Here is a 23,302-nt window from a genome sequence, read left to right as displayed (position 1 = left end):
AGTTTATTCTCTAGAAACCTTATCTCAATAAGATGGTGTAATAAAAACCTCATTCTTGTTTTTAATTTCTAATTCCTTATCGTTTCCAAATTTTCTATAAGAGATATGTATTTCTATTATCATAAATATATACAATAGACATAATTAAAATAAATTCTTACTCTTAGCCGTGCCTAATACATGTCTTTCCTCCATTCCTCCCTCCCTCCCCTCCTACCACGGAGCTCTTCTAAAAAATTAAGCAAAGAGGAAAGAAAATAGGCAAAAGCATTAATAGTTGAAACCTGATCCCTAAAGTACAGTCCTGATCCCATGAGTCTCAGAACTCCTGTGGGCATCATTTATCTCTCGTACACCCTGATCTCATCTGGCATGGTATAGCAATGCCATATGGGTAGAATCAAGCTGCCAGGAAGCTGACAGAAAAGTCTGAATGAGCAAGCTGCCTCTCAGCCTGGGCCTGCCTCTCTGTGCTTGTGCCTGAGTATCCTCAGAACAGTCCCAGGAACACAGTTCCTTTAGGTAGAAACACAGCATGCACAGGACTGAGCTTTCTGGCACTACCGATAATTACATTTCTGGGTGTATCTATGATAGAGCAGTTTTTTCAAAAAGCAAGACTTTGTTGTGTTGAGAAGTCTGTTGGGCACACACAGGCAGGCCTCCATTCACTTGAGCACCTTCTTGTCACTGATGAAAGCTTCTCTGACTGAGAAGTGTACAGTGATCTTTGCTGGTGTGCTTCTGGCTAAAGTAACACAAGATAGGGACAGAGCTGGGGGATGGGGGTGGAGTGCGTCTAGGGCCACTACCAGAGAGCTGGTCTTGACGATGGAGAAGATGCTGCCAAGAATCCCTGAGCAGATTAGCAGTTCTTTCTGCTGCCTCAGGTGAAGGTGAATGTGATGGAGAACCACAGGAAGCAGGATGCGGCGGGATTCTGGGAGAGGAAACACAAAGGAGAAAATGCCCTTCAGAGGAGAACTGGCTCCTTTTGGAAGCTAGTGGCATTGTGGGAATGCAGCTGGTCTCAGAGCAGGTGGGGCCGGGACTGGAGCCAGGCTGGAAGTCACCCCCTTTCCTTATGTGGGCCTAAAAGCCCGCTTCCTGGACATTGTGAGACAACCCACAGCATTATCTTCCCATCTCTCTTTCCTTCTTTCTCATTTTAGGCCAAAATGTCTATGGTGTTTTGTGCAAGATGAATGTTAGAAGATTGCTTCCTAATAAAATCTCTTAACTGACTAGACTCCCAATTAAAAGCACAGATTACAGTGAAAACTCCATTTAAATGACATATTTAGTTCTATGACCTACACTGATTGAACTTACAGACTTAACAGGATTATAAATGGTCCCTCTTCACGATAACCTGGCCAGGCAACCTGGCACTTCCACTCCCATGAGCATTTACTTTGTGTCAGCCACCAGGTCTGCCTCCTTTTCCCCTCAGGCCTCTGGGACACTACGAGTGTCCGCAGCAATGAAAGGAAGAGAAGCGGGACTTTTGTCATAAGCCTTTGATAATTAGCTAACCCTCACTGCCAATCCTACTGCATACATTCACATGTTCTTCTTTTCTTTTCTCCTCAGTGTTAACTGAATAGCATTTCATCAGGTGACTATTTCTAGAACTCCAGAATCAAGGAAGGCTAAATCCTAGTTCAAGTTCTTTTATTAATTCATTCTAAGACCCTAGGCAAGTTGACTCCTCCTGTGGGCTTATTTCCCCCATCTGTAGAATGAGGTGCTAATGGCCTTGTCTGCATTTACTTCACAGGTGTGGTGAGAAGACAAAGTAAAATACAAGTGTGAACATGTTTCTGGTGTCCTGCACTCCTATGTGGTTAATGATTGCGTGATGCAAGTACCATCACACCTGGCCAGCATGATTCAGTCAGACTACCAGTAACACGAACAAGCCATGATGTTTTGAATTTATTGTTCATAGCTGACCATAACTAAGTATTCCGATGAAATTCAGAATGAAAACCTTTTCCAGTAGAAGACAAATTACATGGCATACAAGAGATTTTGGGACTGCTTTGTCAAATACTTAGAATATGTTCAAACCAAATGGAATGACAATTATTCTATGCTTAAAAGGATCCTTGGATAAAAGAGAAGTTCTTACTGTATTTTGTAGACTAAAATACCAACAGAACAGGATTTGTAACAACCAATAGCTGCCGGCAGACAAAATAGTATTTCATTATTGGAACCTGCTGAAGAAGAGACCAGACTGATGTGCCCTGAGAATATAAGCTGTATTAGAATATAAGTCATTTGGTTAAATGACACTACTAGTAAAAGTCCTCTTGCTTCAAGGAAGATGCTGGAACTCAGGCATTCAATAAAATTGAGATGCAAACAAAAATTTGATGGTGGCTTGTTATCTCAAAATTCAAATACACAGTTCCTGCCACATAAAGTTTAAGAACAATTTTTCTTAAGTGATTATGAGATGCAGCAAGTATATGCAAAAATGTTAGAAATAAAGTATATCAACAAGGGCAGTCTGCTGTCTGCCTTTTCATATATTCAGAAAGCATCTACCTTTAAGCAGTGCTCAAGGCTTGAGCATGTACAATAGCCCCAGTGATAGTGCGTCCAACCCACTGATTTTATCTTCAGTCCAGGAACTGGTGAAAAGAGAAGTATTTACTATAAACAGTTATTGATGGAGAAAAGCTGACTTCCTTGGTGGCAGCTTTACCATCAGCAATACTTTACACAGGCAGAGATAAGTTAAAGGGAGCATCTATTCACTATCGTAAATGTGTGTAGCCCTGGGCTGAGAAATTGTTGTTCTTATACTTTAAAAGTCAAACTTAAAAGATTTTACTACCAAAAAATTCTAATTATAAAAATTCTGGTAATAACTGTTTTGCTAGTATTTCAGATTTATTTCTGTGCCCAAGAAGTTTATTTCATAATAGTGATACTCTGCTTAAAGGACCAGGCTCATACTGATGTTAACATCTGGCCAGTGAGTATCTAATCACACTCAATGTGGTTTCAGGTATGAATCTGGAAGTTCTCCCCGAAAGACAGTCTGGGCTGCTGATGGTATCTGTTAAGCTCTCCTGATCTCTTTTGGAGTATGGAGGCCTACCTGTCCATCTCTTTGTCTAATCTTTATGGCTCCTTCAAAGAGAGGAAAAGGAATCTAACTGGTGAGGCAAGGAACCAAGAAAGCACAGTGGGTCCTCAGGGTCCCCTTTCAGGGTCTCTTATTTCCTTGACTTACTTTATTCCCTTTGGCTGGATCCTTCTCTCTTGTTCCCCCTCCTTTCCTTCTGCTTTCTCATCCTGCCCCATTCTTGGCAGCTGCCTAGATTTGTGAGCCTGGAGGTTGTTCTGCAGGCCACCCCATGCAGGTCCCTGGGAATAAACTGTGAGTAAGGCAGTAAGCCTAGGTTTTGGCTGCATTCTCTAACAGACTTTGCCGAAAACTCTGCATTTTAAGAGCCACTGGTTTCTTGCATAATGGTTGATAAAACTGATCCTTTGATTACCAACATCCCAGTAAGGAGGAAAGGTGAATGTGACTCTTATCCTAACTTGATTTACCTGAGAAAGAAAACAGGCGGCTGTCCACAGTTCTGGCAATGGACTGCAGCTTCACCACATCCATTGACTGCCCGATGTGCACAGTGCTGGGCATGCTCCCCAGAGTCCCTCTCACAAACTCTGCCACCTCCTGCACAGTGAACATCTGCAGCAGCTCGTCAAAGATGGTTGGGAAGGAATTGAGGAGTGCAGCCTGTGGAAGAAAGCCAAGCCTTGGTTAGCTCAGAGTCAGGTGTGTGTCCATCTTGCATGCTTAGACAATGATACAAGGTGATGAGAGACTGAGAAGGCACTGCAGCACTCGTGCCTCCAGTGGCCTCCTCTCTGGCCTTTGACTCCACCAATCCCTGTAGCACTCTTGGGATATGGAGCAGGGAGAACCAAAAAGGAAACCAAAATAAGACAATTTACTGGAGGCTAGGCCACTTGAAGCTTTCAGAACTTGCCAAGGCATTTGCTGGCAAGAGAAGGAAATACATAGAGAAGCCAGCTCAACATGACTTAATATCCACAGCTGTTTTTGCTCATAAAATGAAATAATAATTTTTAGTCTGTTTCTGTGATTGAGCTCTTGATTTTCTAATTTTGGTCCCAAATTCAGGCCAGGAACTTCTCAAAGAAAGCATGGCAGAAAAAACTGAGCATCACGAAGCAGCACTAGTTGAACTCCATTCACAGCCCTGCAGCCAGCAATCCAGCTCTGAAGGCGGGACTGTTTCCCCAGAATAGTAGCATTTATTTGAAACCATGAAATCTGAAGACTTTGTAAATTATTTCCTTCACATGATGCCTGGCAGTCCCAAGTGTAAATCCAAAAGGATGGAGAATGTGTGGATTTAGTCAGTCATGAACTTTGAGGACTGATGATGATGTTGACACAGTGTTCAGTGACCCAGATGACCCGAGCAAGGGGAGAGTGTGCGTCTGGAGACTTCTCTCCCAGGATCTCAGCTCTGGGCCTCCTGAGGGCAAGCTGAGCCTCTGTGGGGCAGAGCAGTTTAGGAGAAAGAGAATGGATTTTGGAATTGGACAGACATGAGTTTAAATGCCAGCTTTATCATTTACCTGCCACATAACCTTGGGTGAATTACTGCCTAATCCTCATTTTTCTCATCTATAAAATGGGGATGATGCAATTACTTCTCTCCTGGTATGGGTATGAGGAAAAAGATTAGCTGCGCAAAGTTAGTTTCCAGTAGAATGACTGGTATACAACACGCTTTAAATAAATGCTGGCTTGTATTCTTTCTTGGCTAAATGGAAGCAGCATAAAGGAGGCTTTTTCTGCTTCTCAGTCCTCTTACACTACTAACCCAAGACTTGCAAAGGGAAATGGAGTGTCACTTTGCGACAAGAAGGTGGGAGTGCACTCTTCCTAAGAGGCAGGTTGGGAGGGAGGGGGCAGTTTTTCCTGACTGCTTCATCAGGCAGTGAGACGCTGGCCTAGAGCGAGTGAACATTTACACTGTAGGGAAACAGGTCTGTCATACTGCAGTCTATGCTCACACCAGGCCCAAGTACCGAACTTATGCAAATTCCATCTGTAGATTTATAACGCCCTGGGATATCAAGGAGATCATTTTGTAGTAATTAGAACTGGTACAAACACATAGCATCATAAGCAGCTAGATACAAAAGACAAAGGGGGAAAAGCAAGTATTTCATAATCAGCAACAAACAGCAGCTGATTTGCTCTCTTAAAGGGTGAAATTTCCTAAACTTACGCACCAGGACAGGATACTTGCACCCTAACATATCCTAGTGGTTAGAATCAGAGACATAAAGTCTGATTGAACAGTAAACTTGCTGAGAGTTCTGAAACTCATGAAACATGAGTCTGGCACCAAAGGAGCAGGTCTGACTCTGACTTAGGTCTAAGCTGAGACTAGATCTAAGCTATTTATCCTGATGTGGTAGGAATAAGCCATTGAGGGCATTGCTTAGTTCTCAGAAAGTATATCTGCCTGGCTCTGCCAGCTACCTCTGAGCTACCATATCTCCACAAGCTGAGGGAGGAGTAGGTGTTCTGAGCCCTTGCTGGTGGGAACAGATAGGCTTGGGGAGAGAAAGGGAGGAGAAAGATGAGTTGCTTGCAGTATTTACAAGGGGAGCCCTTGGAAGGAGCCTTTCTCATTAGAGATACCTGGTGACCTTGAGATGTTTCACTCTTTTATAGAGACTACCTCCAGTTGCTTACTTGTTCTCTGTGGCAAGGGGCCTATAGGCAATTGGCATCAAGGGGCAACATTTAAGCAAGTGAAAAACAGAAAAAGCAGACTATTCTAATCTTAAGTGAGATATTTAAAAATATATCTGCACTAATGACAGACCTGGTAATGACTGACTGAATGGACATGAGAGAGGCTGTCTGGTCTTTGCTGACAGGTTTTGATGTTAATAACTGGCTTCAAAAAATCAACAAAGAAGTGCAATTAATTAGATAAAATTCTGACATTCATTTATGAGAGAGAAAACTCCCTTGTGACTAGGGTAATGAACAATATCCTTGATCCTTTGCAGGGTAAGCTTGCATGGAAAAGTTAATTGAATAGCTGACCAGACATTTTTAATATAAGGAAGCAAAACTCCTTCCCACACTGTTATTTCTAACAGAATCTAATCCTAATTCTCAGCCAAAGTTTTGTAGTTATTTCTGCTGTTTTTCAACCTACTTCACTCCAAATTCCTAGAATGGACCAATATTAACATAAGGTTTTAAAAATTAATATAGTGACTAGGAAATAAAATTCTCTCTATAGTCTGAATATCCTCCATAAACAAGATGTTCATGAACCACTAATACTATGGTAGCTAAATAAATCTGGTCTAAAGGCAGCTCCTGAGAACAAAGTTGTGCTTCTTCTCCACAATAAAGCACCACTGGGCTGTATTATATTTGGAAGCTGAGGCATAGCTGGATTTGAAGTAAAAACACCATTTTGTTCTATTAGGTATTTCCTTATAAATTACCCCTTATCTAACACATAGGAGCCTGGCAGGGCTTCTTCGACTCTGGAAGCCAGAGGACAAAGAAACCACCTGATAAGATAGACAAGAATCCAGCAGCAAAACTTCCCTGCAGCTCACAGACCTGAGTGAAAAGGAGTGTTTCTGAGTTTCTGCTGTCCAAACTGAGCACAAACCGGATGGACTGGAAAAGCTCTTGGATGCTGGACCGGAATTGCTCCTCTTCCATCCCACAGGTGGCACGTGAGTACAGGATCCTTGATTGCACGATGAACTTGAAAAGGTACTCCAAGGCCTGAAGGTGTGGGAGAAAAAGGGATAGAGAGGTGTTAAAGATGGCCAGGAACTAACACAAGGGGGAATGTAAGATAGAGTACCAGTGAATTATACACCACAATCAGGAGACGGACAATTTCAACTATGAAGACAAGCCCTTTAACTTTTTAAGCCTTTCTCAAAAGTCCAAACTTTCTTCTTACTGAAAGAATCATCAAATTATTTCATGAGGTTCTGGAAGGCAGCTATGCTCACCACTATACCACCAACGCCATGAGGTTCTGGAAGTGAGGAACTACCAATTATTATGGAAGCAGTTGAATTCAAGAACATACAGGCTCAAAAGAATGTTACATTTTTCTGCATTTTTTCACGTCTACAAATAAAAGGCTAAAAGGCAATGATGTAAGAACCTCTCCTGAATTTATTTCAAGAAGGAAGAATCCTTTAAAGAGTCTTCTATTTTTCTGAAAAATAGCTGGGGCCTGACTTGGTGCCAGAGATCAAGTCTGGAGAAAACCTGCCCTAGTTGCACAGCAGCTGGTGAAGCAGACACACCCACTCTCTATCCTCTTCCAGACCAGGACACTTGCCATAACAGTTCATGACCAATACAGAAGAAAAAGCTCCCATAACATGTCTTGGGAGGAGAATCTGATTCTGAGGAGTCCGTGTAGCTTGGCCTGTGCTTATGAGCAAAGTAATTCTCCTTTTAGAAAATTCAGGATCCAAGACTATACTTTCTAATCAAAGAAAGGCTAAAGATTTCCCAGACAATAGAAAGGCAGAGACACTGAACCCTGAGGAGAAACTTATCCAAGGATGAAACAAATGGAGCTTAGTTACCTGAAATATGTAACAGGAGACAATTCCCAACCCACTTTTCATAATCTATCCATCTATCAGGTTTAGCAAAGCAACATTTTTTGGGGGGGAAGGGTGTGTGTACCCTACACTAAACCTAGTTGGCAGTGAAAAATGGCTACCTCAGAAAAAAGAAGTGTGTTCTGATGTTTGCACCAGAGGATCTCGTAGAATAAGTTAGTGTGTGGCCTCATATCCATCAATGCTGTATCTCCCTACTAGTAGCCTTTTAATACCTGGCCTGTAACGAACCTGAAAAGTCTGCTACTTACTCTAATTTTAAAGGGAAAGTGTTTTCCTTATCACCAGTTTTTCATTTTGAAACAACTACCACATAAGACATGTTTTGAGTGGTCTGAAACATCCACTAGTTGCAGAGTGGAGGCAGAACCAGAAAGCAAAGTCGCTTGTTCTTCCTGGGTATGAGGGCTTAGTCCCTCCATTAAGTCCTAAAACATAAAACACTCTGCAGAGGAGTACAAGGCTGTTGTTGAAGATGGCCCTGTGACAACCTGGATGAGGGCAAGGAAAACAAGCTCACTTTCAGCCATCTATCAACACCTGACTTCCCCTTTCCCTACACCTCTCGATTTTTACCCAGGTAGAGCTGGTCACCTGTGGCAGACACAACTGGGGAAAGAGAGGAGGGCAGAAGAGTGGAGTAAAAGGTGAGGGTGGATTCTATGGAAGCTGTTCAAAGTTCACAAGTGTTCCCAAGCCCATGTGGAGACAATGGAACACTTAACTATTGCTGAAGCAGCTGCTCTGTCTTTTTCTACTTACTAAACCTGAAAGAAAAAGAGATCCTAAAAGTTATTACAATTTTTCTATTACCAAGGAGACAATTGTGCTTTCTTTTTCCTGGCTTCCTGGTAAGGATCTGATGTAGATCAGCAGTGAAAAGTGTGCTGTCTTTTTGGAACCTCTCACCAAAAGCTACCCTCAAATCCACCAAAGATACTCCCTGAGAGGTCATTCACACAGGGACAAATCAGATAACCAAGTAAGAAAATAAGGACTCTTTATTTTCATCTTCTTTAGCAACAGGAACTTTGGGAAAGGTCATGACTGAGAATGAAAGGAAGAGATGGGACATGAGTGAAAAGATATACTGAATCATGAGCAATAAAGAAGAGGAGGTTTCCTGGTCCACAGCTTATGATACCAGAATAAGGGGTGCCAGGCCAGAAGCATATGCATCTGGAGCAGAAGGATGAAAATAGGATCAGATGGAGACTTAAAAGTTTGGTCAAGAGGACTTGTAACCTGAAATCTGATGAAAAACGGGGAAATGCCTCATAAAACTTTATGTCTAGATGCATCAGTATTAGATACCATTCAAGTTAGTTTGAAATGGTAGTATCAAAAAAGTGCCCCTGAAAAGTGCTCCCCCAAATGGGACTCTTCCTTTTACCCACCCAAACCTGATCTTCTCCAGGAATTCTGTACCTTCATCAGAGACCCTGTCTTCAACCAGCCCATCTAGCCAGACCCTCAGGTCCTCCTCTCTGTCACCTCCCACATCCACTCTAACATTTGAAAGCCCCTACTTTGGTCACATCAGCCCCTTTATGGCTGCTTAAAAACTCTAGCCCTTTCCCATCCAGGCTTTTAAACATGCTGTTTCCTCATTCTGGAATGCTTATTCCCCAACTCTTAACACTGATTTCAGCTCAGAGGTCACCTCCTCATAGAAGCTTTCCCCAAACTCTTGATCTGAAGTAAACCTTCCTCTACAGCCAGTCTATCCCATGATCCTGTTTATTTCCCTCAGAGCACTCATCAATATTTTTCCTCACTGACTTTGTTATTTATCTGACATGTTTATTGTCTACCTTTTCTCCACCTGAATGGAAGTGCTAGGAAGGCCTAGCTTTTTCTGCTTGAGCCCCTGCTGAATCCCCAGTGTTTGACACAGTGTCTGACACATGGTAGGTACCAAGCAATACTGACTGCCTGAATGATCCTTAGGAGAAAACTTCTGAGATATCTTCTCCAGTAACTTTAAGCAATTAATTCATGGACTCACACAGAATCTTTGGCATTTAACTCAACTTGTATCCCTTCTAATACTAGGTGAGGCACATCCTGGATGCTGGGGCTGAGAGAAGAGCAAAACCCAGGCCCTGTCCTCACATTACACTCAGAACCATGCTCTACCCTCTTAGAACACAGGTGATGCGTTCTTCAAGGAAAGAGGTCAGTCAATCTTCTCTTTGCATCTTAGCACCCATGACAGATGCGGACTGCTTAGCAGACATGTACTGCATGAAGGAGGACAGAAATGAGACTTGGGGCCTTAGATTTTTACAGAATGTGCAGAGAAGACGCAAGAGGAAACGTGGATTTATGGCTTGATTTTGCCTCTTTAATCTGACGATACTTACGGAAACATCTTGTGGACAAGAATAACAAAATTATAGGTCCACTAGTACTTAGAACAGATGATGGTATATTAAGAGAAAGAGCAAAACTACTTTGCTGCCATTCTTCTCCTATTACTAACTAGAAAGGGTGGGAAAGACATAGTTAAAAGGCAACTAAAAAAGGTAACTCAAGAACAAGGAAAGACAGGGACAGAAATCAAGCAAGCATGAACTTGCTTCAAGTGAGTTCCCACAGGATACAACAGATTTCTTCAAATAGCTATCTGGAGAACTGTTGAGCAAAAGAGCGATCAACGTCCTCCTAAGTGGTTCTCTACAGTAGAAGCAGTAGCCATGAAAAGAAGTTACTAGGAAGTATAGATAATTCACAATGAGGACAGTCCCCTGTAAACTGGAGCTGCCCAGCAATGCAAAGGGCTGCCTGGTCATGGAAACTGTCCAAGCAGGGGTGTCACCATGGGGGACTCTGGGTTCCTCCAAAGGTCAAGGTTTTACGATTATCTTCTTCTCAACATATCCACATACATACAGTACATTCACTCAGTTCTTTTTACTTAAAACAGTTACAAAAAACAATTTTTAGTAATCACTAAAGAAGGGAAAAGTACTGAAAGATCTTATTTCTAATCAATGTTGCCACCAACATTGGCTTAGAAGGAGATATGATACTTTAGCCAGTAGAAGCAAAGACTGCTGTTGTTGGCAAAAACCAGGCAGGCCAGGAGCCACATGCACATCATCCCTTCCTCCTGTTTAAAACTATCAGACCTTCCAGGGAAAAAAATCAAAGTGAGGAAACGGGAGTTATGTGGATCAAGGCGGTGATTCCTGAAAGCAGTGAAGTGTATGGAATGTGTACACTTGCCCTGCACACTACACCATTGAGATTACTCACAAAGTTCTGCAGGGGTGAGCCCTTTGGGTACAGCGAGCTCAGTACATTACCCGCATGGCTTCCTGAATGTGGTCCTGCCGAATCAGTTCCGCTGAGCAGTCCATGTACCATTTCAAACAGCGGATTAGCTCCCTGGGAAAGAGAACAGTTATAGAGACCCCACTTTAATCGAAAAGCAATGCAGCCTGAAATATCTGCAGCTCTCAATTAGCCACACAGGAAATAATCCTGCTGATGAACTAGAATGGAGTGAAGAATCCATTACAGCTGTAAAATCTTTAGATCATCTGAGACCAGACAACACTCCTTGTCCAAAAAGAGTTGCCACATTGCAATTATCAGTTACAATCACTTTTTTTCACTCTCCCTGACATACATCTATTCTGATTACAAGAAAGTTCTACCAAAGTCTTGGACTGGATGCATGTTCTTGTTTTGTTTACATTTGCTAAGGCTCCAGAACATACACCAATGACATGGTTAAAAGGCAACTAAAAAAGTAACTTAAGAAAAACACTCTGAATAAAGGTGTGCAGTTCCACATTCCCCCGCCTTGCTTCACCTCCGTCTCACTGGTCTCATTTCCTTAGGATGAAGTCATTCGCGTGGAATGGGGTTACAGCGTCAGAAATTCTGCACGTTTACATGGCTAGAAGCACAGAGATCAAGAGTACAGGCCCTAGTCAGACAGCAGGATTCACCTCGGGGGCCTCTCAGTTTCTAGCTCTGTATCCTTGGGCAAGTTATTTGTGCACTCTATCCTCATTCTCTTCATTTAAAATAGAGAAGAAACAATATAACATCTCAAAAACATTGTGAATTCTAATGAGACGACACATGTAAAGCACATAGCACAGTGCCTGCTCTCCAAAGTGACATCAAAGTGTCAGAGTTCCAGTGACTCCACAGCCTTACCACCTTCGGTTTTATTTACGTTGCCAAAAACTGCGCTCATTCCACAGAATAACATGGTGACTTTTAAAATGGCTTTAATGGTTCTAGATAACCTGTGAGTGTTTCCCATGTTTACTGTTCATACCACCTCTCTTATTGACTGTCTTTTTATTTTCTTTGACATTTATTTGTGGGTGATACATTTAGCTATTCACATGTTTCTCATCCAAAGACCAAGACCTATTTTTAGCAGCTTTGCCACCATTTCTTAGGAGGAAAAGTATGACAACCATGTAATAAACTATAGTTTAAAATGTCAGTGAAAAGCCCACAACTAACATACTCAACAGTAAGAGATTTAAAGCTGTTCCTCTAAGATCAGGAACAAGGCAAGGATGCCTGCCTGCTTTTGCCACTTCTGTTCGACATATTATTACTAGAAGAGCAACTGAGTAAGAAAGAGCAATAAAAGGCATCCAAATTGGAAAGGAAATAGTAAAATTATTTCTATTTGCAGCTATCATGATCTTGTATGTATGAAACCCTGTTAGAACTAATAAATAAATTCAGCAACACTGCAAGTACAAAAATCAACATATATAAACTGGTTGTTTTTCTATACACTAATGCTGAACAATCAAAAAAGGAAATCAAGAAAATGATCCATTCACAGTAGAATAAAATACTTACGGATAAACTTAACCAAAGAGGTAAAAGACTAGTACTTTGAAAGCTACAAAATGTTGCTGAAGAAACTAAAGAAGATACTAATAAGTGGAAACACATCTGTGTTTATGGACTAAAAGACTCAGTATGGTTAAGATGTCAACACTACTCAAAGTGATTTACAAATTCAATGCAATCTCTATCAAAATCCCAATGGCATTTTTTGCAGAAATAGAAAAATTCATCCTAAAGCTCATATGGAATCTCCAGGGACCCCAAATAGCCAAAACAACCTTGAAAAAGAAGAACAAAGTTAGAGGACTCATACTTCCTGATTTCAGACTTGCTACAAAGAGTAACTGTGATTATAAAGAGTAGTTTAAACAGGGTGGTACTTGCATTAAGACTGATATATATATCAACAGAATAAAATAGTCCAGAAATAAATCCTCACAAATACACACACACACACACACACACACACATACATACATACATACATACATACATACATATATATATATAGTCAAATGATTTTCAACAGGGATGCCAGGACCATTAAATGGGGAAAGAATAGTCTTTTTAAACAAACTACGTTGTGAAAACTAAATATTCACACAAAAGAATAAAATTGGACTCAAGTTACACAGTAAACAAAAATTAACTCAAAATGGATCAAAGACTTAAATGTAAGAAGTAAAACTGTAAACTCATACAAAAACAAGAGAAAAGCTTCATGACATCAGATTAAGCAATCATTTCTTAGATATGACATCAAAAGCACAGGCAACAAAATAAAAATAGATAAACTGAACTATATCAAAATGGAAGACTTCAGTGCATCAAAGGACACAATCAAAAGATTGAAATACAATGGGAGAAAGGATTTTCAAATCATGTCCCTGATAAAGGGTTAATATCCAGAATATATAAAGAACTGCTACAGCTCAACAACAAAGAACCAACAAATCTGATTCAAAAATGGGCAAAGGACTTTAATAGATTCTTCTCCAAAGATATACAAATGGTGAATAAGCATTTGAAGAGATACTCAAAATCACTAATCATTAGGACAATACAGATCAAAACCTCAAAACCACAAGATACCACATTATACTCATCAGAAAGGCTACTACTAAAAAAAAACCCAAAATGCAAAAAAAACCCCAAACAAACCCCAAAACCCAGAAAGTAACAAGTATTGGTGAGAATGTAGAGATACTGGAACCCTTGTGTATTTTGGTAGGGATGTAAAATGGTGCAGCTACTGTAAAAAACTGTTGTGTAGTTTCTCAAAAATTTAAAAATAGAATTACCATATGATCACCCAAAAGAACTGAAAGCAGGGTCTCAAAGAGATATTTGTATGCCCATATTCATAGCAGTACTATTCATGATAGCTAAAAGGTGGTTGAATACAGCCAAGTATTCCCTGACAGATGAATGGATAAACAAAATGTGGTATATACATACAATGGAACATTATTCAGCCTTTAAAAGGAAGGAGATTCTGACACATGCTACATCATGGATGAACACTGAGGACATTATGATTAGTGAGATAAGTCAGTCACAAAGAGACAAATATTGTATGATTCAATTTATATGAGGTACCTAGATTAGGCAAATTTATAGACAGAAAATATAATGGTGATTATAGAAGATCTGGGTCCCGGGGAATGAGGAGTTTCAGTTTCGCAAGATGAAAAGAGTTCTGGAGATGGATGTGGTGATTGATGGCTGTATAAAAATGTAAACATACTTAATGTCACTGAGCTGTACACTTACAAATGATTAAGATGATAAATTTTGTTATGTGTATTTTATGACAGCTAGAAAAAAACAGATAAATGAAGCTTTAAAATAAACGTCAGCTGAATGAATGGTGGTTGCCAGTGAACTTTTTAAAAGCCTGTCTTTCTATTCAAACACAAGTACTAATGATGATGCCAAGCACTACCTACTTGTATGCCAGGGCTCCAGCAAAGTGCTTCTGGATGTATGTGTCCATTACAGGCCGGAAATGGAAATATTTGATGTCTCGGAGCAGGTTGATGATGAATACCTGGGAGAGATGGAGGATAGTAGGGTTCACTGGGGGACTCAAACCTATCCCCAGGAAACAACTCTTGATTCTTCAAGGAATGGCAAACTCTCATTGTTTTCTCTAGTGTTTCCACTGAATGTAAGATTTCCATTCTGTGTCTGTATTTCCATCATGCTCGTTCTATTCCTAACATCCCTGGTCTCCCATTTCAAACTTGGGACTCATCTGTCTATGCCAGTCTTTGAGCTTCTCTCTTCACAATAATGCTGGGCGGTACAACATGGACCAGGGGAAGGCAAAACAATACCCGTGTAGGTGGCATAAACACTAAGATGTCCCCCCAAAAAAACTATATGCTGAGCCAAACCTGCCTACGAAAGTCTGTGCATGGGGCTGGCCGGCCAATGAAGTGAGGAAGAAAAGTGAGAGACGCAAACTTTCCAAGCACCATTCTAATTCTTGCCTCTGCTCCTCATCTATCAGGTAGACTTAGAGTATTTGATTCTCCTTGAATACACAGCCCTCCTGTGGGACTGGATATGTTAAAGAAAATGCACTAACCATTCAAATCGCTATCCATTCTCACTAAGCCACTTTCTGGGATTCTGGTTCCCAAACAACTGCAGAGGGAGCATATGATGCTCAAACCAGCACAAGTGAGTCTCTGCCTTTCCTGGTGGTGACTGTATCCTACTTTAGAAGTGCAAATCTGGGCTGTCCTATTTCCTGTATTAGTCTCTGGGCCTTTTGTTGGTGAAGGTCACTATTTTAGGGGGTAGGCAACCATGCAATAGTGGTGAGACTGAGTATCAAAACTACAAAGTTGAGGTCCAGACCTGACCACACTGAATTCTTCAAATTTGATCTTGCAGAGATCTGCCTGATAGGCTGGTTGTTGGTTTTCCTTGGGTGACATGCCTCAGTTCCTTTTCTACTAGAAAGCATCTACATCTTGTGTTGAGTCTCTCTAATAAACTGTTATCCTTAGATTTTTAAAAATATGTGACAGTAATAATTAATAAAAATCAGGAAAGGTGAGCCTTACCAAAGACTGAAACACCAACAGGCCGTATTTCTCTGTATTATCATCCAAAATCACAAAGAGTGTATCTAAGATGTCCTGAAGAAACTGCAAAAGCATAAAAGTCAAAGGTTCAGGTCTTAGGACCTTGTACGCATGGTCAGACTTCCACACATCAATGAATTTATCTCCCAATAAACAGTCAAAGATCTAAGATCTCACATCACCACTTATAAACAATCTAGTACCCCGCCTCCACCGAGCTAAGAGACATCCAGGTGGACCTGGGGTGTGTGCTTATAGTCCAAAGGGCCCTGAGAGAGAGACCCAGAAAGGCTCTTCCTGTTGGGTAAATGCTAAACTTCCAAGGAAGGGACAATTACCTAAAAAACCTAGGACATCCATGTAGAACAGTAATCTTGAAATAGAGATAATCTAAATAATTTTGATGCCAAATTCGTTTTGAGAAAAAGAGGTCACTTTCCTGGGACACCCATAAGGTTCAGTAGTCCCTCATTCTCTACTATGGCCTTGGTCTGTAGAGGACATCTGGATGAGGGTGGGGCAATCTAGACCTTACCAACAGAAACTATTTTTTGGTCTAGAAATAAGTATCCCTGAAGAAGGGAGAGTGTAGCTGATGAGGACTGTCAATGAGGGTAAAAGATCTGGAAGAATCTTTTTTTTTGAGCATGAGCCTTCTTTCTAAAATGCAAAAGTCCTGGGAGAGAATAACAAATAGGTCAAAATTCAATTTAATGATACAATGTTTACAACTTATTTCAAAACAACGTAAGGTAGAAGGCATGGGTGGGGGGTTGATGGGCAGGACTGGCCAAAGGTTTATGATGATAGTCAGGGCTGGGTGGTGGGTACATGCGGGGTTATATATACTAGTCTATCTACTTTTTTTGTATGTTTGAAATCTTCTAATAAAAAGCAAAAAAATTTAAAACACTAGCATATTCTCTTTACATTCTCTTTTGGTTTGAGACAAATATTGATGCTAAAAATCAGATGTGCTACTAGGATGTTCTCCTGTCAGGGATGCATCAACTCAGCCTTACAGAGATCACAGACTTTTCTTAATACCTGGTCTGTTTACTGGTTAATATTTTTAATGTGTTTAGAAGGAAAAAAATGTATGGAGTGTAAATTTATCTTAAGTTTCAAAAACTAGTATTAGCTTATTTGAAAAAAGTTCTTTTAAAACTGTATGATACTCTGATCAATTAATTAACACAAAGTTTATACAGGACTCCATAAAAGTGCAAAGAGGTACACAGCTTTAAAACTGTTCCTCATTTGAAGACACCATGATGTGTGGTATTGAGTCAATGGAGCTGTAAAATGAAAGTATGGACAGTGCATCTGTGCTAACAACAGAAGTTAGAATGCACACTGATAGACAGGTTGCCTTCTTGAGACTTAATCTCTATCCTACATTCCACTGCTCTTGCTGATCACCAAAAGCACCTCCATTTTCCTTCATCTGAGTTCAGTCCATTGTGTAGAATCCATCTGCTGGGCTGTCACCATCAGGAAGTGCCTGGGGGTTTTCTAGAGCTAAAGTCAGGTAAGGCAAAAGGCTGGTTTCTACAAAGTGCAGGGAAGCCCTATAGAAAACAACTAGGGTCTGGCAGTGTTGCGGTCAGTCTGCTCGGCCTTTGATGGGAAATGCCACTAAAATATTTCATAAAGCAGTTGAGGCTGGGAATAAGGAACAGTTCTCTCATACAGACTCTAAGTGAGAGACTGGGGAAAATCAGCAGTTACAGTTAATGTAGAGTATTGAGAGTTCCTCTAGAGAGTCAAGAGAGTAGAGCCAGAAAGACATTAGGCTGGGTCTGTGGTAAATAAAGTGTTACAAAGTGAGGGAACCAAGGAAGGGAGAGAGAGAGACCTAGAGGCTTGCAGGCGTGAGACTACTTCTGAGAGGGTGCTTTTACCACTGCCTTTTAGTTACTGTTTTGCTTTCTAGGAAGAAAAACAAGTCAGAAAATTGGCTTAAAGCTTAAATACAGTTTCTGAAAGGTGATAAAATTGATGTGATATCTCCTTTAAAAAAAGAGGCTAATTTAAAAAAAATTTTTTTTATTTCTAGTCACCTAATTACATAATCTCCAAAAGTGGTCTTAGAGGCTTACTGGCAGAAATCAAGGGGAAATAAGGCCTTATGGCCAGATTCTTGCTCAGGCAGCACGTGTGAACTGCGTGAAGACGTACCTTAACAATTTCCTCCCCGCTGACATGCCGCAGCCGCCCTAGGATGTCCATGATCCGGTCTGGAAAGGCCTTCCATTTCAGCAAAGCAAGGAGGTCCACTAGGAAGCAAGCCCAAAAGATGGTGAGCCCTGCCTATGTCGTGGACAAGCAAAGCCCAGACTCTCCCTGCCAAGGGCAAGTGGGATCTGGAGCAAGAGAAATAGCTGTGAGCAGTACAACCGCGTCTTGAGTGCTGAGATCAAGGCTAAAGACACATCTGTGAAGTCTGACAGTGCACGTGGGAGCTGCTAAAACCATGGAAACCTCATAGGCTGCTACTGCCAAATGATTCCTTCAACTTTGAATGGAAAGAATCCCCTCACTGTGGCATGAAAAAGTGGTATTTTCTGTCTCTCTTAACATATACCAACAACATGGAACCAGCGACTGAGGACAGTGCAGGGCACCACCCTGTAGGCATCATCACCTACCGTTCTGGGTGAGTTTGGTGGAAGAGAGCTGTGTGGAAATAAAGAAAGACTCTTTGGTGCTGCGCTGGAAGATGAGGCTGGAGGGGATGTTAGGACAGCCATTGTAGTCCTCTTTGCAGCAGGGCAGGCCCAGGTACAGAGCGTGGTTGTTAAACGTGCTATTCTCATCACACTGCAGGCAAAAGTAGAGAACATAAAATGTCTCTTGAGCCATGCCATGTGTAAAAATCAGGTCCCAAGGGATTCCTGGGTTGATGTTTGCCCTTATCTTCCTGAGGCCGGACCTTGGGCCTCAGGTCCTCTTAAAAGAGTGCTTTCTGTTCAGAAACTCCCCAGAATGGCTCACAGGGCTTTTGAGAACATGGCAGGGCATGTGGCCTCTGCCTGATGTGCAGGCAACCTAGAGTACCAGCTACAACAGTTGACAGAACCACAGTCCCAAATAGCAGGTCTCTGAATGTACTAGCCAAGGCCACAATGGCACAGAGGTATTGGAACAGATTTCCATTACTAGTGGAGTAGGAGGTGGGAAACAAAGGCCCTGCTGGCATTACTTGTGGGAGGAAACCCACCACATTTAGATCACAAAAGCCTGCCCACAGCTGTCCTGCTGTCTCCACCAGCTCACCACCCTGGACCCCCTGGCCTGCCCAGTGAACACTACATAACTGAGAACCACGTGTGAGAGTGGTCTCAGCGGGGTGAGAGACAGCCAGGCCCCATACCTTGTATACATAGAGCTCATGGATGTCATCTGAGAGGGTGGTGCCATCGTCCCGCATCAGGGGTGAGAATGCAAAGCCAAAGAGTTTCTTTTCCCCTTTGTCCTTTGCTGTAATCAGAGCCAAGAGTTAGTTGTTTTGCCCCAAACTTTGCTTTTTAACAGAAATTCCCTTTTTGCTTATCACTTATGCTCTTTATTTCTTTGTCCCTTATTTTGTTCATTAATTAGGTAGCAACCCAATGGCAATAATGATGAGAGATGCACTAGACTGAGTATCCATTTATATTCCAAGGTACACAGGCTATCCAGACCCAAACAGAAACTAAATTGCTAGTCTTGATAAAGCAGGCCCTCTTTAAGAAGCAGCATACAAAGGAAACCCCCAAAAGGGAATGGCAGAGGGTCCAGGGCAGATGCTAGGCAAAGTCAAGACCAGAGCCCATGTTTTTGAATTACTATCTAAAGAACAACCTCTGATGACATCCCATCTAATTTTCTTGTCCCAACAGTAAGAACCCTCTTAATTCTGTTTTAGAGAGGAAAGGGTTATATTCACATCCTCAAAGGAACGTGACGAGAAGTCTCACTCACTAGAACAGTGTCTGAACTCGAAGCGCAGGTGGGAGCCCCGGAACCGGTCAATGGGGATGGGCAATTTGATAATTTCTCCCCAGCGAGGACTATTACTGTGGTAGAGGACGAAGGAGTGGTAGGAACTCCTATTTGGCTCTCCTGAACCCAAGCTGATGCAATCCTGGAAGAGAGAAGTAAAGTAAGGTACTATCTTCCTGGAGGAACCCCCTGGATTTCTGTGTTACGAGGACACTTCACTTTCCCCTTTGTGCAGGTCTCATTTTCCCATCAGGCCGAATCTTTAAGATGAGAAAATTCATTTGACTTAGATTTGATACTTTTCGAAACAACTGTTCAGATGGCATAAGGAATCAGCAGTCACAATGCTCCTTGTTTTCCTTGGGGCAGAAGTAACCACATATATTGTTCAATAAACCTGGTGGTGTGTCTGAATCACTAAGGTTGGCTCTTCATCCTCATTAAGAAAGGAAACAATGAACTCAGAGGAGAAGTCAACTTACACAGCACTTTCAAGACCAGAAAAATAATTAAAGAATTAAGAGGAGAGTGCTTGTTTTCTAATCTTCAGCCCAATGGTGCACTGGCATTTTAGGCTGCCCTTGGCTGACTGTCCTTGGATATAATCAAGGTAGACCAGACTTAACTTGACCCTGGTATCCAAGTATTGCTGTGAAGATGCAGTTCCATGCCCTTTCCCTGTCTGCTGTGGGCAATACAATCAGGAGCAGTTCCCTGTCCACATGGGGCAGTGTCAACAGCTGAGAGCTCTGCTAATCTCGGCATTATCCAGCAAACAATGGACATGACTTAGTTCTTGAGGTGGGTTTTTAAAATGACACACAAATCACTTTTTCTACCACCATTTCAACATTATCTTCTGTTTCTTTCTAACTTTGGGAGATGATTTTGACTAATTTTACCTTTTTCCTTCTATAAAATGTAGATGATCATTCCTAGGCTGTCTACATAAGGCTGTTGTCAACATACAGAAGCAAGGTTTGTAGAAGTCTGATTTTCCCTCTACCAAGTGATACACAAATGATGTCTTTTTATTTGCTAGGGACTTCACCATGACATGGCTGAGGGGAAAACTGACATAATGGCAGTAGGAAAACAGCACTCCCAGTCTTCACTTTTAATGAAGAGTGACAGAGAATCCTTGTACTGCACTGGCTAGAAACAGTCTTTTAGGGCCTAAGTCTGCTATTCCTTATCCCATAACTTGGAACCAGCGAGTACGTAAGTCCCACCTTTTACTAAAGAACAAATATAACTTCCTGTATTAGCTCAAGGAACAAAAAGAGTGGGACCTAGTAACAGTTACCAAAAGTTGGCAGCTTGATGCTAGACAGGTAGCAGAAAAAGTAACATGTAGGACAGAACTAAAGGGAATAGGTCTAAACTGGAGCAGGAAGGATTCAGGTCAGACAGTAGGAAGAGTTTCTAAAAAGGCTGTGTGACACTACAAGTCATTATCAGAGAATGCTGCATGGATTCCTTGAAGAAAGGAACAGGCAGAGAAGAGTGCATATGGGGTGATTTGAATTCAGTCCTTCCTGAGGAGAATGGGTCTCTGGACCAAGTCCACAGAAGCACTAAAAGTTTTACAGGATTAGGTTCCACTCCAAACTGACTGGCAAAGCTTACCTTCAAGATTTCTCCATCTGCATAAAGCACATACATGGTCACTTCAATATTCTTCTGTACACTCTTTCCCCCTCTCTCGAAATCCCCCTTCTCCAGGGTTAGGTACAGGTCATTGCGGATATCGCCTGTAGGGAAAGAAAAGTCATGTTTTCACGACCACCGAAGCCACACTGCCCTGTATGCATGGAGGACAAGGCTAGCATTTGGGTCCTTCAAGGGTCAGGTGGGTGCCCAGGGCATTTCAAGCTTGGTTAATAACAATGGACATTCTATCAGTATCAGTGCAGCAGAACTCAGGTTGGTTAGTCATGTGCTCTCTAAGTCTGAATGCTAAAGGTGCTCACCACAGCTTGCCGAGGGTGGGAAAAGGCAGACTGCAGGTAACTGCTCAGTCTCTCTCCCCTTCAGGAGAATAACTGTAATCTAAGCCTCCCAATGGGGAAAGATTTTAGAATCAACGGGGATAACACTTATTTTAATCATGTCTATGTCTTAACTACCATTCCCTCCTCCTTTCCTTCAAAAAGAAAAAAGTAGTTTCTTTTGTCTTTTCTAGGTTTTCTTTGTGCAACCCTTAACCCTTCTGAGTCCAACTAAAGGATACACTACTTCCTTCTGGAGGCTTATCTCCAAATCCCACTCCCTGCTGGAATGCCAGGCAGAGGTCACCGGACTGTTAGTTTTTCTTCTTTTTGTTGCAGGTGCTCTGGGAGCAGATGATTCTCCAGAAACACAGGTGCTAAAACACTGGTGACAGCCTGTTGTGCCCTTCTTGCTTCGCCGCGTTCTGACTCCAGCCCACACAGCTCATACCTGCTGCTTGAGACTGAGCAGTAGTTCAAACTGCAGTTCTGAAATGATCTAACTCACATCTGTTTTTTAGGGGGGATGGGACTGTCTTTCCATGTATAGGAAGAGCTTATTAATTAGGCTTCTAAACCTGTAACATGAACAGTTTTACTTACACATTTTATAGAAGGGTTCTGACTTTCAAAAAAACACAGTAAAGGCTGTGGGGGAAAAAATCTTCAAAGGAAGAAAATGGCAAAGGAAAACAGGTAAGGCCAAAGTGAAGATGTATTAGCAGCCTGAAGAAATCAACTGAAAGTTAATGGAACAATTAACTTGCAAAGCAAGCCAATTCAGAAGCCAGAAATTCTTTCTACTTCTGTTTTTAGAAAAACTGGCCTATCTAAATCTGCTCATTACTTGGAATCACAATGGCATAAAGATGTTTTGTTTTTGGTTAGCAAGTGAGTTTTCCCAGTTTCATCAGATAATGATGATGGCCTCTTTTCTGCACTGCCTACCCTTCCTAACTTGGAAGTGCCTTAGTGTCTCTTATGCATGAAATAGTGAAAGACCAGGTCTGGCATATATCTTGGGCTTTTGGGGTCTTCCTGACCAGACCATCTATTCTTCAGGCACCCCAGGAGTGCAATTATGGTTATCTGGTCACATGATGCTCTCAAAATACCTTGGCACAAGTGGGGAAGCAATTCTTTGACAGCCCAGAGAACTTCCTCTAATGTGTGAAAGTCATTTTCCCCAAACAAATAGCCCTGAGGCCACCATGGAGGGAAGAGGAAAATGTGTTCTGAAAATCACACACAAATGCAACTGCTGGGGAGGTGGGACAGACTTTAGGGCGCCCACCCTTGTAGTCCGCACAGACTTTCCTCCTGGGTTGAGGAGAGCTTCTACTTTGAATTCTGATGAATTTGGAACTTTAATCTGCCTCTTCTGGACGTCACTGCTTGGGTCCTCCTGGCATACCATTAAAACAACACTCAGGTGTGCAGAGAGGGTGGAGAAGGCTAGCAGGAGAAGAGAAACTCAGATTCATCAGTTTGCTAGTATCAGGACAGAAACCGAATAAAATCAGTCCTGAAAGTAAAATTCAAAGTTAACTGGGAACTTTACTATGGATTATTGCTATTATAACGGGATAAATCAGAGTTGGTTACTCTTTGAATTTTTAACAATTGAAACAGGAACCTTCTGATAAAAGCCTTTTAGTTACTTATTAGCTTTTCTATGGAATTTAAGTA

General features: G+C 41.6%; 1 protein-coding gene across 12 annotated transcripts in view; it reads right to left on the bottom strand.

The window, feature by feature from the left end:
• The window catches only part of DOCK3 (dedicator of cytokinesis 3), a 296,560-nt gene that overhangs the window by 64,844 nt on the left and 208,414 nt on the right, over positions 1–23,302 (bottom strand). For all 12 annotated transcript variants that reach the window (XM_072941347.1, XM_072941354.1, XM_072941349.1 and 9 more), the window contains 11 exons: positions 21,252–21,376; positions 19,602–19,764; positions 19,012–19,118; positions 18,287–18,458; positions 17,817–17,914; positions 15,615–15,698; positions 14,487–14,587; positions 11,013–11,094; positions 6,665–6,835; positions 3,574–3,766; positions 813–940 (listed from right to left, as the gene is read on the bottom strand). In XM_072941347.1, the coding sequence (XP_072797448.1) occupies positions 813–940; positions 3,574–3,766; positions 6,665–6,835; positions 11,013–11,094; positions 14,487–14,587; positions 15,615–15,698; positions 17,817–17,914; positions 18,287–18,458; positions 19,012–19,118; positions 19,602–19,764; positions 21,252–21,376 (1,424 nt within the window). The remainder of the gene's footprint in view (positions 1–812; positions 941–3,573; positions 3,767–6,664; positions 6,836–11,012; positions 11,095–14,486; positions 14,588–15,614; positions 15,699–17,816; positions 17,915–18,286; positions 18,459–19,011; positions 19,119–19,601; positions 19,765–21,251; positions 21,377–23,302) is intronic.

The sequence above is a fragment of the Vicugna pacos genome, chromosome 17 (assembly GCF_048564905.1).
Source record: "Vicugna pacos chromosome 17, VicPac4, whole genome shotgun sequence".
Classification (NCBI taxonomy): Eukaryota; Metazoa; Chordata; class Mammalia; order Artiodactyla; family Camelidae; genus Vicugna; species Vicugna pacos.
The sequence above is the reverse complement of the archived record's forward strand: the minus strand, read 5'-3'. Positions and strand labels throughout refer to the sequence as shown.